Below are 14,940 nucleotides of genomic sequence, written 5' to 3' on the forward strand. Positions count from 1 at the left end.
ACCTTTATGTGAAAGTTGGATGACTAACAAGCTAAATAAAACTCCTTGTTATTCTTAAGTTCTAGCATAAAGAGCCAAATGTAGATATATTTTCTTATGCTTGTCTCAAGGCTGTGCCCCTCATCAGCTGTTTTCTTTTGAATTACAGTCAAATGGGGATGCAGAAAACTAAGGGAGCTGTTTGCATGGGAGCAAATAGGAGCTCAGGAATAAGAAGTTAGGACCCTTGCTCTTCTAGCATCTTTTTCATTGTTAAGATTTTCTGAAATATGTTGTTCCTTGGGGCAATTATGACTTCTGCTTTAAAGCTGCTGGTTAAGAAGTTCTGCTTCATGAGGTAATGTCTATTTTTGGAAGGTCTGGAAGTGGTTCCAAAAGAAAATTTGTTCCTAAAATCTGAGTGTTGCCCTCCCAGGAATTTTATTTGCCCTTTTGGGTTATTTGTTGAGTTCTGTGTGAGTCTGAGACCTCCCCAGTAGCTGTTCCATGTTTTAGAGCAGTTTAGTTTGATTTTCAGACCCTAGATGTTGGCAAGGTGGCAGGATCTGGGTGTTGCTGCCTGGTTACTGCAGAAGTCTAAGGCTGCCTACAGGCAGTTTATGGGCATGTCCTGTTGTTCATGGGGGGACATTTCAGGTTTGACAAAAGAATCAAACAAATGGTTTGCCTAAGGTAACAAGGACAACATGAAGCTAAAAGGAACACACCTCTTATGGTTATGTGCATGGACATGTGAACTGAGGACAAGGAACTTGGCAGAAAAATTTATATACTATTGGGGAGTTCCTTTTACAGCCAATGGCTGGAGGTGATTAGGAGGTTGGAGCTCTGTCAGTTCTCTGATCGGTCAGATTTTGGCAGCAAGGGACTGAAAGCTTCAAAGCAGAGTGGTCTTTGTCTTTTTCATCAATAGAGCTGCTAATTTTTTTAAGAAGGTGAGAGAAACAGGTTGAAAAGGTACTATAAAGAAAAGCACTTAATTTCTTACAGATCACTGATCAGATGATATGTAGCACCTTGAACTATCAATGTAAACAAAATTTTGACCACAGTATGCACTCAGCTTGAAATAATCTTGGTGAGCCATCAGAAGTGGTAGATCAATATGCCCTACCATCCATTAAAAGTACCAGGAAGGAACACAACTCCTTCCTGCAAGCTGTAGGTATAATTGCTCTGCTTGATGAGTTAGTATAAATACCTGAGCACCACTCTGCTTTTTAAGTTCTGAGGTTACTGTTCATTTGTACTTCAGATGCCTTTTGATCTTTCAGGCTTACTTGGATATCATTAAACATCTGAAAATAAAATCTTACTTTTAGTTATGTTACTAGTGGTGTTAAGTATTTGTGAGGAACAGAAGAAAGTAACTAAGGTTACTTTTTAGTTATGCTCTCAGTAAATGCATAATTCTAATAGTGTTTCAACTGCTCAGGATTTAAAATATATCAAAGCTGTCAAATTTTACTGATCTCTGCCTCAGTGGCTGCTATATGTAACGTAATGTTGAGAAATAGGGTCTTGACTTAGTAGATGAATGTAAGCAATTACAGGTACAGATTTTTTCTATACTGTCACTGAAGTGTTCTGTCATATGCTTATCTTTGGTAGAGAGAGACAATAGAAGAGTATTTGTGTTAAGACTTGTGAAAGTTAAAAATGTTGTTCTGCTACAGTTTTAAGTAAGGCTATTACTTTTGCAGATGCTCTAAAAGAATAGTTGTAGGAAACATCAGAGGGGTTGTTGGCTGGCTGCTGAGTTAAACATTGCCTTAGAGATACAGAGCTCTCAGTATGACTGCTAAGAGGGAGAAAAAACATCCAAAATCACTTGTTTTCTCAGGCGTTTATTTATTGTTTGGGTGTATTGTGTGTATAGTTTTCGTACACTCATCGATGAGGAATTTAGAAAAGGTCAACCAATGACAGTGGATTTCAGAAACACTGCTAAGGGATAAATTTAGAGATGCTTCTTTGCTATTTCAGTATTATTTGTATGAATCTCACATATCTGGGATCTGAACTCTTACCCCTTCTCTCTTACAGCATTAAGAGCAGCAGCTAGGAAATCAGTGGTGCTTACATGTTGATCACATTAAATGTCTTCTCTATTTGGGGGACGAGGAGGAGAGACCAAAACACAATCACCAGACTTTCCAGGCTGTTCTGGTTTTAGATTGTCCTTGCTATCGTGAGACCAGTTACTGGGCAGGTTGTTCCTAAGCAAGTTGCTCTTTCTTAAGCCAAGTCTTGTGGTGTGTGGTTAGGGAGACTGCCACCTGTAGCTGGCATCTCGATGACATTGTGCATACAGCCTGGCAGCCTGTGTTGGCATGCAGAGGTTTGAGAGGGTCGTAGTGCTGAACTTCACTTGGAGGAACCACTAAAAAACCCCTACAGTTTACTGGTAGGTAGGGAACACTTTGTGCATGGCAATATTACTTTTGCTATAGGAACTGAACAGAGTGAGAAAAACAGGTACATCACAACTATGGTAAGTGGTTTCACAGAAATTTAAATATGGGGGGAATGGCCTTTATTTTGCCTAGAGCCATGTCAGTTCTGTAGAGGTGAACAGCATTCTCTTCTCTTTGCAGAAAATGTTTGTTATAAAAATGTGTGCACTTATCTTTTTTTTTATCCAGTGAGATTTTACTGAATTGACAAATACAGCCTGAAATAATCCTGTGCAGTAATGAATTTTTCATTTGTTCCTGTTTAAAAAGTTATTTCTTTGTGTTTGTCCTTTTGGCTACTTTAAAAAAAAGATTCATTTGTGGTCTGTTCTACATATAGAGTACCATATCCAAAAATCTAATCCAGAGGTATATTTCTCAGTTCTCTGAAATTTCAGACATTATTTAGTGGGTATTACAATAGCTATATAAACACATTTTTTACTTGGTTGAACACTCATTTAGATCCAGTAAAATTTAATAGAGCTATCAATTACTAGATTTTCTAGACGAACCTAATTTACTTCATGCCTTACAAAAATCGAATTCTGCAGTGCTCTTCTGGTTATTGTCCTGTAACCTGAACTAACAAGATTGTGTAATCTGTATGGACAAATCATATTAATATCTGTAGCAACCCTATGGTCAAAAGTGGGTTATTTTGTATGGAAAATACCTAAGCAGTAAAGGTCAATATTGCTGCAAACATGGATTAGACTTAATTCTGACAATTGGTAAAGCAAATGCTGTCATGATCATTAAAATCTGTGGACCTTGTGCTTTTTTTTTTTAAAAAAAAAGCCTGATTTGGTACTAGTTCTTAAAATTGATAGATTTATCAAGTTACTCAGTAGGATTAACTGGAATGATTTCACAGCAACTATTGACCTATACTTTGCCTTTTGACTGTATATGTGGACTTGGATGGAACTTGAATATGTAAAAACACTTATTCCAAGAAAGATTTTGTTCACTGTCACATTATTAGTTCTGAAGGTCCTCAGAATCTGTTTGGGTTTTTTTGCAGATGACTCAGGAAGGATTTGTCTTCACATCTTACTTTACAGTATCTGAATAGTGAAAGCACAATGGACACAATTTAGAGCTTTTCAGAAGTCATCTAGGAACAAGAACATTGGACTTCGAGAAATAACAGAGCTCAGAGAGCCCAGAAATTGGTCCCTGGTAAACCCGGATTGGCCATACAGCTTGGGAATGGATACCATTGAGACAGCAAAGCTTGAGGAGCATATGGAGACTCAAACCAATGACACTTCTAATGGCTATTCACGACCTACTCTCTCAGTCAGTGAAGAGAACAAAAATGGCACTAGCAAACCAAAGGGCTTATCTAATGGCTTGCGAAAAACAGCCAAGAAATACCCTGATTACATCCAGATTGCTATGCCTGCTGAGTCTAGAAACAAATTTCCTCTGGAGTGGTGGAAAACAGGCATTGCCTTTGTCTATGCTCTCTTCAGCTTGATTCTAACAACTGTGATGATCACTGTGGTCCATGAGAGAGTACCTCCAAAGGAGCTAAGTCCTCCCTTGCCTGACAAATTTTTTGATTACATTGATCGTGTGAAATGGGCTTTTTCTGTATCAGAAATAAATGGAATTATACTACTTGGATTATGGATATTCCAGTGGTTGTTCCTTAGATACAAGTAAGTCAGCTATGTTTTTTTCTTCTCTGCTGTATGTTTTCAGAATGTTGGTTTGGATAGAAGTAATATGGTAAACTCTGTAGCAATGTTGCAGAATAGGACTGACAGGAAAATGGCAAAGGGATGAATTCTTTACAAAATGTTCTAGTGCCCATGCTGGATATGGAACACAGGTTTCCTGATTGAGTAATGTTTTTTAAATCTTAATTTCTGAAACTTATGTTGTACTAGCCAAATTTATTCTGAGATTGGACTTTTCAAAGTGTTTGCACTGACATGGGGATATTTAAACAGAGGAAATCCACGATGATGTAATAAATCTCATCCAAATTTGAGGAATTCTACAGCTAGACTAGAAGCTCTTCCATGTGGCTTCATTTGCTTAAACTATACTTATTTAACTCAAGAACATGGTTATAAGAGGGTCACTGAGTTGAGGAAAACTGTGCCTGACTGTACACTTAAGTTAGACTGAGTCCCCATTACACTGGTGGAAGCTTTGCACTATTATGAAGCAGCAAGACTAAAACCTGAAGAAGGACTTCTTGGTATTTGATTTAGAGAACTGTGTAGTGAAGAGCTGGGGCTGGATATGTTCCTTCATTCTAGGTATTTAGCTATCTAATAAAGCTAGAGCTCCATGACTTACATGTCTATACTGCATGTAAACTCTGTTCTCAATCTTTTTACCCCCTTCTCTTTCAGGTCAATAGTGGGACGCAGGTTCTTTTTTATAATAGGAACTTTGTACCTGTACCGCTGTATTACTATGTACGTTACCACCTTACCTGTGCCTGGAATGCACTTCCAGTGTGCACCAAAGGTAAGAGCCTTTGCTCCCTAATTCTTGCCTGGGTCTCTGGTGTTACTGAACAACACAAATGACTCTGTTGGTGCCTTCAGAAACATGGCTCATGATAAACCCAAAGTTGGGTGATGCAGAAAGAGCCCCAAGTTGTTGTTGCAATTGAGGTGCTTTGAAGGGGAGTATCTATGTTGAGGTAAGGCTGCTACCAATTAATCAACTTGCTTCTGAGGCTCAAGCTAGTCACTCTTCATCCTGCAACAGTATTTTTTTTGTTACATGGTAGGATACCTAAGGTCAATACTGTAATTCATAAGCTGATACACAAGATTGTGTTGTTTTTTTAAAGAAAACCCAGATGCTTTGTCTTGTTTCTCACACTATTTGGTCAAGAGTTATTGCAATATCTGGAGTCAGCTGCCTGTCTCTGCTTCCAACCTGCAAAATGTATGTGTGTGAGTAAAACAAGTCCAGCTGCTTAAATGAGCTGTTAGATATAGAAACATGGATGTGCTAATATTTTAGCAAAAATATTTTTAAAATTGTATGCCACTGCAGACGTGATACAGAGGAGTTACTACCATTTTAGGTTATTAATAGGAAGTTGTAGACTTAAATTGTCTTGGAAGAAACTGTGTTGTGTTGGCTGTGCTGAAAGAAAAGTATTGCTGGTTTACTGGGGGGATAAATTTGTCACCTCCTGAGTAGGATCTCATCAGTCTTGAGGTGCAGCATTGTGTCTGTTCCCTTTCACACTGAGACAATTTAGGTACATAGTGGATGAGCTACTTCTCTTATGAATCAGTATCTGTTTGCTAAAACTTTATTTACATACCACTGTGGTACTTCACTGTTTTATTCTAAGAGCTCAGGGAATGATTTTGTGTAATAGACTCTGTATCAAGGAGTGAGAAGGGATAAGCAAAGGAAAACTAAAATGCCTCTGCTGAAAGTGCATTTTGCTAGCATTGAATGAAGATTAATTGAATGCTAGAAAAACTTGATAGTTCTTCTAGATTTATTTTTTTGTCCCATGTGAATATTTTTCAAATTACAGAAAACTCAGCTATCCCATTTTTTTTTTTCTTCTAGAGTTAATTTTTAAACAGCTAGGCAAAACTGAGTGTTTGCCTGGTATATATGAGAAATCAAAAGCTGATCCTAATGCATGTTTAAAAGACATATGTCCTCTAAATCTGAGTAAGTCCTCACTGTGTTTGCAGCCAGATATAAAATTAAGAGTTTGAGGTTTTTGCTCTGGAGAAACATTGATTAGCTTTGAACAGAATGACAGAAGTGGTACACAAGGTTGTATCAGTTTTGAATGGGTTTTATCCATTCTGTCAACCACTGTCATGAGATACTTGACCTTACAGATTCTTAATGTTTACCCTTCCAGTATATTCTGCATCTCCTTATTCAATACATACTTTAAAATAGCCTGGGAAAGCATAGGCAGAATGCTAGTGTTATCAGACAGGTCTTTATCAGCTGTCAGCTTTGATATGCGTGCTTATTTATTTAAGAATATGCGAAAGAAAGCCAAAGAAAATGAAGATAATTTGTCCTTTTCTCCCTGACTCCACATGTGTTTGGGCAAGAAGTTTACACAAGTCACTTACAGTGTATCTTAAACTTTTTTTTGTACTTTTTTCTGATGTTCTAGTTGAATGGAGATTCTCAGGCAAAGGTTCAGAGAATCCTGCGACTGATTTCTGGTGGTGGTCTATCCATAACTGGATCACACATCCTGTGTGGAGACTTTCTGTTTAGTGGTCACACTGTAATATTAACGCTGGTCTACCTGTTCATCAAAGAGTGTAAGTGATGCTATTTCAATACACTTTTCTTGTTCAAATTTGTTGTACCAGGAAAGCACATAAGTGCATGTAGAACTGTTACACTCCAAAAGTTACTCGTCCATTGTACACAGACTGTATGTGTATGGGTTTGAAATACAAATTGTGACTTTGAGGGGAAATGGAACATGGGTGTAGTAAAATCTCAGGATGGATAAGGTTGGAAGGGACCACTGGAGGTCATCGAGCCCAACCTCTCTGCTCAAGCAGGGATCCCTAGAGCACATGGCACAGAATTGCATCCAGATGGTTCTTGAGTATCTCCAGGGAGGGGAAACTCCAGCCTCTCTGGGCAGACTGTTCCAGTGCTAGGCCACTCACACAGTAAAGAAGTTCTCCCTCATTCAGGTGGAAGATCCTGTGCATCAGTTTCTGCCCATTGCCTCTTGTCCTGTTGCTTGGCACCACCAGGAAGAGTCTGGCTCCATCCTCTTGATGCCCTCCCTTCAGATGCTTAGAGACATTGAGGTCCCCTCTCAGTTGCCTCTTCTCCAGGCTGAATGGCCCAGCTCCCCCAGTCTTTCCTCATAAGAGACACATGCTCCAGTCCTTGTCCTCATAGTCCTCTGCTGGACCCACTCCAGGAAGTTCACATCTCTCTTGTACTGGGGAGCCCAGAGTTCCAGATGCAGCCTCACTAGGGCTGAGCAGAGGGGCAGGATCACTTCCCTTGACCTGCTGGCAGTGCTCTTCCTAATGCATCTCAGGATACCCCTGCCCATCTTATCCAGAAGGGCACACTGCTGCCTCATGGACAGCTTGTCCACTAGGACCCCCAGATGCTTGTCTGCTCAGCCCCCAGCCTGTACTGCTGCACTGGGTTCTTCTTTCCCAGGTGCAGGATCCTGTGCTTACCTTAGCTGAACTGCAAAAGGTTCTGCTCTGCCCATCCCTCCAGCCTGTTGAGATCTTTCTGAAGGGCTGCACAGTACTCTAGGGTATCATTCACTCCTCTCTGCTTTGTATCCTCAGCAGACTTGCAGACAAGGCACTCTATCCCTTCATCCAAGTCACTGATGGATAAATTAAACATTACTGTGTCCAGTATCAGCCCTTGGGGGACATTGCTAGTGACAGGCCTCCAGCTAGACTCTGTGCCACTGATAAAAACCCTCTGAGAGCTGCTGTTCAGCTGGTCCTCAGTCTACCTCACTGTCTACTTGTCCAGCCTTGCCTGTGAGGGTATGATGGGAGACAGTGTCAAAAACCTTACTGAAGTCCATATAGACAGTGTTCACTGCTCTCCCATTATCTATCCAGACAGTTATCCTATCATAAAAGGCAATCAAGTTGGTTAAACAGGATTTTCCTATGGTGAATCCATGCTGACTACCCCGATCGTAATCTTGTCTTCCACACACTTAGAGATGGCCTCAAGGATGAGCTGTTCCATGACCTTTCCAGGGATTGAGGCAAGGCCGACTAAAAGTGGTGTCAGCTTTAATTAAGGGCTTTATGTGACTAAACATGTCACCTCTATCTCTATATAAGTGTTAACTGGTTGATTAAAGCAAGCTAGCTTTCCATCATTCATTGACAGGTTATTCAAATTTAGGATAAAACATACTATAGTAAATTATACACATTAGCTCTGCGCAGGTTAGCTGATATACCTTACATGTCAAGGAGTTCTGTGGCTTGCACACAGCACCATTGCACGCTTATACAACATCCAGAAGCAAAGTTACTTTTCTCAAGCGTGCTGGTCATTAGTTACTGCAAGCAGTGAAAAGCTGATTCATGCTCTTTGCATGTCTTCTGCTAGTCTCTTACTCAGTGCTTCTTGTAGTTGATAAGAATTTGGTGAGCATGCAGAAGATACAGTTAAGGTTTCCCCCTTTGCTTCACATTGCTATGGGGCATGGGAGGAAAATCTACCTGTGTGGCACACAGCATCCACTGAAATGTTGGAGAGCTGAGCACCAAGTTCTAAATCTGATATATGGTAAGCAGTGCTTCTATGCTGGGAGCTTTGCTGCTCATGAATGTGTAGTGGGGAGTTCACAGGTCTGGAACTGGAGTCTTCTATCCTACTGTTGTATCCCAAACTATGTAAATGCCAGCTTGGCTCTTGGGAATATGTAATTCCCACTGAGACAAAAATCAGACTAGCCAGCATTAGCTGGATGCCTTTCTTTTATTAAAATATTGAGAGAATGAGCTGTCACAGTGCTGCATTCTGCCTTAACAACAAAACCATATAAAAAGGCCTGTATAATATGATAAACCTCAAATCTGCAGATGTGAGACATTCTTCTTCCAACAGTGATTTGAGATGCTGATTATAGTCTGATGACTTTAGGCCTAGGTCTTTCTTGTGAAGTGAACATTACTGGGGGAATGGCTTATGTAACTCAACATTACCAGAACAGTATTAGGAAAATAGCCTAATAGATTTGTTGTTTGCTTTGTTTGCTTAATGCTGTTCACATACTCAATTATTTTTAGTACCAGAAGGATGCAGACAACCCAGTATTTTCTGGACTAGTGTAACTCCTGTACTTAAAATTTCTCCAATCCCTTATGATACATTGTACGAATTGTTGCAAAAAGCCCTTTGTTGCCTAATTGTTAGGCATATATTTCAGTGGAGTTGTGCTCTGTAAATGAGAAATACATAGCTTTCTTTTTTCTGCTTTCCACATAATTAGAAAAATTTTGCCTGAACAAGGGCATAAGCCTTATAATTGCTCTGAATTAGAGGCTGCTTATGGCGTTTTTTTCTGCCCTTTTGATAACACCTCTTCAGTGTAAGAGGTGTTCTGAGGTTTGTAGTATTTCTGACTTAGTGGAGTTTTTGCTCTGCTCTTCTCCTCCTTTCATGCTCTGCCACATTTTCACTTAATCCTCCATACTCTAGTTTTTTAATCAGAATTGATATTTACATTTTTAGGCTTGGTATGTCTGTCTTGCTTGGCGCTGTCTTCATCAGCTTCTTAAGACTTGTTGGCTTCTTATATTTTTATTTGTTTTTTTTCCCCAATCAGTAGGCAGATATCTGTTTCAGGGAGAGTTAAGAGAATTTATTGTTTTGACACTTGTACCAAAAAGTCCTCCTATGGTAATTATTTTGCACAGCTGTTTCTAAACTACTACTGGGTAGACTTGTTGAGATCAGTAACTTTTCTCCTGGTATTGTGTGAAAGTAAAGGCTGACCATTGCCCCATGAGGCAAAGGGTGCCAAAACCTCCCACTGCGGGTGAAATGAAGCCAGTGAGCCTGTCAGTAGTTATGAATGGTCCTTCTGACACCCAAGGCATTTTTCAATGGGGAAAGAAGGGCAGGGGAACTTTTCCACATGGCTCAAATGCATTTTGAAGAATAGCTTCACTCCCATTTGTTAATCTTTCATTAAAGGGTATAAATTCACATACTGTCCTTCCCTGGCTCACAGAACTGAGGCTTCATGCAGAGTGTAGGTTAAAACCTAAGAATTAAAATTAGGATGTCTTTTCCTGTTTCATCTGTGATCTCTGCTCAGAATACATCAATTCTAGACACGTTACTTGAGTTTACTTGAGCATAGACTGTAAATAGAGCAAAGATTCTATACACTCAAGTGAAATAACCAAAATACATGTTTTGCCTCAATTCTCTCTCTTTCCCCATAGCCTAGAAGTGATTTAACTGGGAAACTGAATTTGACTAGAAAAGGGATGGCTGTGCTGCCGATCTGTAACTGCAAGCTCATCTTGGGTTCATTTTACAAAGAGCACCTCAGTAAATTTGCATCATTCTGTAGTCTTGTTTTCCCTCTCAAAGCAGAGCTCTTGTGCCTGTGTGGTATGAGTCATGTTTTCAAATTTAGTAGCCTTAAATCAATTTTTTCTTTTCCTTTTGCGGATTAATATAATAACATGTATGGCTTTTTTGTGTGGTTCCCCCCCATCACCTCCCTGTTTCACAGATTCACCACGTCATTTCTGGTGGTATCACTTAATCTGCTGGCTAATGAGTGCTGCTGGCATCATCTGTATCCTCGTTGCTCATGAACACTACACCGTAGACATCATCATTGCTTACTATATCACCACAAGGCTCTTTTGGTGGTACCACTCAATGGCTAATGAAAAGGTGAGTGGCAAGTACCTTTAGAATCAATGTATAGCTGCTTTTGTTAATACTGCCCAAAGGTCAAAATCAGTTAATTTAGAAATAAAAATAGAGGTTCCATATTGAAGTTTAAACAGATTGGACAAGGAGTTTCACTTTACTGTGGTTTAAGTCAATAATGGTTAAGATGGTACTGTTTGATCTGTGCCTCTTATTAAGTAATTTCAAAACTTATTTTTTATCAAATTATTTTAAAATTCCTAATAATATGTCTTAAAAACATTTTTTGAACTTCAAGGTTTTATTGTTGTAGTTGATGTATAGAATAGCCCTTGTTTGTCTCAGGTAATGAATAGGTAGTAATGAGATTTCTGGCCAACCAGAGAGTTGAGATTACCCAGAGAGTGCTAAGATTCTGGTGATGATTCTTCTGTAAGTGTCATTAAAAGTATGCTGTTCAGAAGGTACCTGCTGCAGTTGTTTCAACACCTTCAAGTAGAAACATAGCTCTGAAGCCATTTTAATCTAGTTTTCAACTAGTAGTCATCAATGGAAACATGACATGCTGAAAGCACTTGTATTCAAAAGGCTTTGAGTGCTTGGTCTCCCCAAATTTTTACAGCAGCAACGGGTCCCTTTGTGTTACAGATGCTCAGTTTGTAGTGTACATTTGGCCTATGATGTATATGCTGTCTCAATACTGCGTTTTCTAGGCTAAATTGTCTTTGCATGCAAATATACAGCATTTTTGTAGCTGTCTTGTCTCAATGTAATTGATTATAATGCTTTACACTAACTGTCTGTTTCCTTTTCCTCTTTACCTACTTGTGCCAAAACAGACTTTAAAGGTGTCTTCACAGACGAATTTCCTCTCTCGAGCATGGTGGTATCCAATATTTTATTTCTTTGAGAAGAATGTGCAAGGCTCTGTTCCTTGCAGCTTTTCCTGGCCGATATCTTGGCCTCCCAGCTGCCTCAAGTCTTCATGCAAAAAGTATTCTCGGGTTCAGAAGATAGGAGAGGACAATGAAAAATCTACCTGAAGAAAACAAAAGGAAAGCATCTGCTCTGTGTTTCTGAGTTTTCTGTTTATTTTGGGTTGGGTTTTTTTACCAAAACATTAATGCTGTAACCAAAGTTCTTAAGAGGACTATACTGTAACTGAAGAAGTGGACCAAGCTTCTGTGCAATTTATTGGAAAGAGAATTGTAGACTCGCATATTGCCATTTCAGATGTTTTCCTATCGGCAGGCTGTACAGGCCTATTCTGCTCTTCAGTGCTAATGGAATGCACCACTGGTGGGATTATTTTTTTTTTTTATTATCGAAAAAAGTGGAGCAGGACTTTACTTTACTAATGAGATAGAGGTGCCAAAGACCACAGTAACACTTTCATTACTGTCACTCATCCACAGAAGCACCCAAAAATCTCTCTTCAGAGATCTGGAGTGCGTAAGGGCAAAAAAATGCTAAAATGTAAAGGCACGAGATTGGCATATAGAGGTACATATGAAAATGACACAATTGTGGGAAGTGGTTTGTTGTGTTGTTCTTGCTGATGAAAGTAAGGCCTTTGTGTTGACTGGTGCAGCTGGAAGCGAGTCTTGTCTTTTTTGGCACACTGTGGGTATGCATATCTTCTAGCCCTCAAATACTGCTTACCACCATGAATTCCCATATATTCTACTATATACCAATTTTTACATTTTTATTAGGAATTTTATATTTAAACTGTTGTGCTACCTGATGACTTTGCAAATTAGAAATAGCTGCTAACATCAGAGCTCAAGTAGCCTAATAATATATTTTTTAAAAGGGACACAGTTTCAAAGCCTAAGTCTTTAATTGCAGTTGGCCTTGTGTATTTAGCTATACAGTGCCTGTTGGTATATGTACCTGCATATACACACAAAAGCACATGCATTAAACAAAACTATTTACTGGGCAGAGTGATCATAGAGTTCTTAGTGCAGGCAGAGTCCTACAGATCTCACCTGCTTGAGGAATGCAAGGCCAGGTCCAAAATGGGGCTATGTTTAAAATAAACTTTTTAATTTTAGTAGCTATCTCTTGCTGAAGCTATGTAGCAAGTTTGCTTGGGAGCCATACTTCTGCATTGAAGTTCTTGGTTTTTACCTGTTGGCACATGTTTCTGTGACTTCAAAAAAAAACCAAAAAGTGCCAAGGTGAATACCTACAACAGCAGCATTTCTTCTGTTATCACGTAAAATCACTTCATATTAAATGACACTGGTGGAACTGACATGCAGATTCCTTTTTTTTCCAGCCCCAGAGTTTCAATCCAGCTAAAATGGCTATTTAAACAAGTTGGCTGAGAATGTGTGGGGAAACTACCACAGCATAAACATGTAACAAACCCACAAATTAACAGCTAACTGATTCTTGTTGGTCTTTGTTGTTTTGTATTGTTGGGAAAGCAAAGTAGAAAATTAGCATACCATGTTTAACTCTTTATATCCTGTATTAATTTCTGCAGTCAGATAGGTTTTATTTTGAAATCTTCAGTAAAACCTGATGCAAAGGTAAAAATGCATTAAGTGTTGAGGTGATACTAATATAAAGGAAATGCTGCTTGTTTTAAGAATGTCCTGAACTGTGTGACAAGTGTGGACACCATTTAAATAACGACAGCTTTGTTTTTAAAAAGTCCAGTTAAAGTTAGTAAATGCAATACAGAGTATTCAAATATATTTTTCAGTTAAGGGGATCATTACTCAGAGTTGTACATGACAATATTATTGATGTGCGTTTCAAATATTTTTGTGCATTATCAAAATCATACAATAAATGTTCTTTACAATACATCCTTGGTAAAGCTTAGCTAAGAAAGAAATTCTGCTGGTATTTGGTTTTGTTATTTAAAACAAGCTTACTATGTTGTCATAACATGCCCCTGAAGTTGTGTGTTGTGGGCATACCTGTGCTTTCATTTGCTTGCTCCCGGCAGGCCCTAAAAAGCTTGTACCAAAACATTTGAGAGTCCTTTTTCTCTATCATAAAATGAATCTGTTCAATGTCAGTCTGTAGATCTCCCAAGGTACTTGTTATATCAATTCTACTTCATAGAGCATAATTTCTTTAAGCTGAATTCTAAGCTTGGTGATAGCTTAAATATGGTCATGTTAAGCCACTTGAAATAATACTACCTTTTAGGAATTGTGAATGGATTTCGTTGGTTCTAACCATGCCTTGAAAATAACATGATAGAAGGTGTTACGTAAGGAGCTTAAACAATGGGTTTCATCTGCTGGCTGAAAAAGAAATGCTTCGATAGTCTAGATAGCTAATTGTCTGCATAACCACCACCCTGTCCCACTGGGACCTCTGTAACAGATCTGCAAAGTAGACTCTTCTTCATGCAGGATGAGGGGTTTGGGGTTTTTTTATGCTTATTCCTATTTCTGGATGGAAAAAATGTCCCTGATGAAATAGAAGCAAACCTGCTTTTGTTGGACAGTGTGAGCTTTCATTCTGCTGCTCAATTTGATAGAAACTTCTATTGTAATACAAAAGGAAAGTTTACATAGCAACTCTAGCTTAAAATAATTGATTCCTGTTCTGGCTCGGCCCTCCCTTAAGTGTTTAACATTTCTCCATTGTTATCGAAGCCTTCAGAAGGAGGTGTGTGTGTGTTTAATTAGCAGAACCCCCAATTCTCTCAATAGCTTTTAATTGCTCTTGCAAACTAAGGATAGTACAGGTGTATTTGAAGACTCTTTAGGCCTATATGTAAGGTTAAGTAATGGGATATGTCAGTTCTTACTGCTGTAGTAGTTTATCCAATACGAACCACAGCTGGCACATAAAAATTACAAATTAAAGAACTTGGTGATTGTTGTATACAAATACTATGATGCTGAAAACATAGTTTCATCCTAAGAGGAAAAAGGATTGCAGTAGGTAAAAAGAACAGGAGAGACTTCACATAAGCCTATGCTCAAGTACATTATTGGCACTGTATATGCCCCGTGTTTTGCAGTATGTCACTAATTATTTTTTCCTTGTTACAATAATGGTATTTCTTCTAGATGTCACATAAGCTGTACCTGTACTGTGACTATAACATGCTCTTTCC

The 14,940-nt window shown here is 38.9% G+C and overlaps 1 protein-coding gene across 1 annotated transcript; it reads left to right on the plus strand.

Moving 5' to 3' along the window:
- Positions 1 to 3,671: 3,671 nt before the first annotated feature.
- Positions 3,672 to 11,887, plus strand: SGMS2 (sphingomyelin synthase 2). Its single transcript, XM_009084799.1, has 5 exons — positions 3,672 to 4,126; positions 4,832 to 4,949; positions 6,598 to 6,751; positions 10,699 to 10,865; positions 11,684 to 11,887. Exons 1-5 carry the CDS (start codon positions 3,672 to 3,674, stop codon positions 11,885 to 11,887), a joined length of 1,098 nt encoding a protein of 365 aa, XP_009083047.1.
- Positions 11,888 to 14,940: the final 3,053 nt, after the last annotated feature.

The sequence above is a fragment of the Acanthisitta chloris genome, unplaced genomic scaffold (assembly GCF_000695815.1).
Source record: "Acanthisitta chloris isolate BGI_N310 unplaced genomic scaffold, ASM69581v1 scaffold10241, whole genome shotgun sequence".
NCBI classification, from domain to species: Eukaryota; Metazoa; Chordata; class Aves; order Passeriformes; family Acanthisittidae; genus Acanthisitta; species Acanthisitta chloris.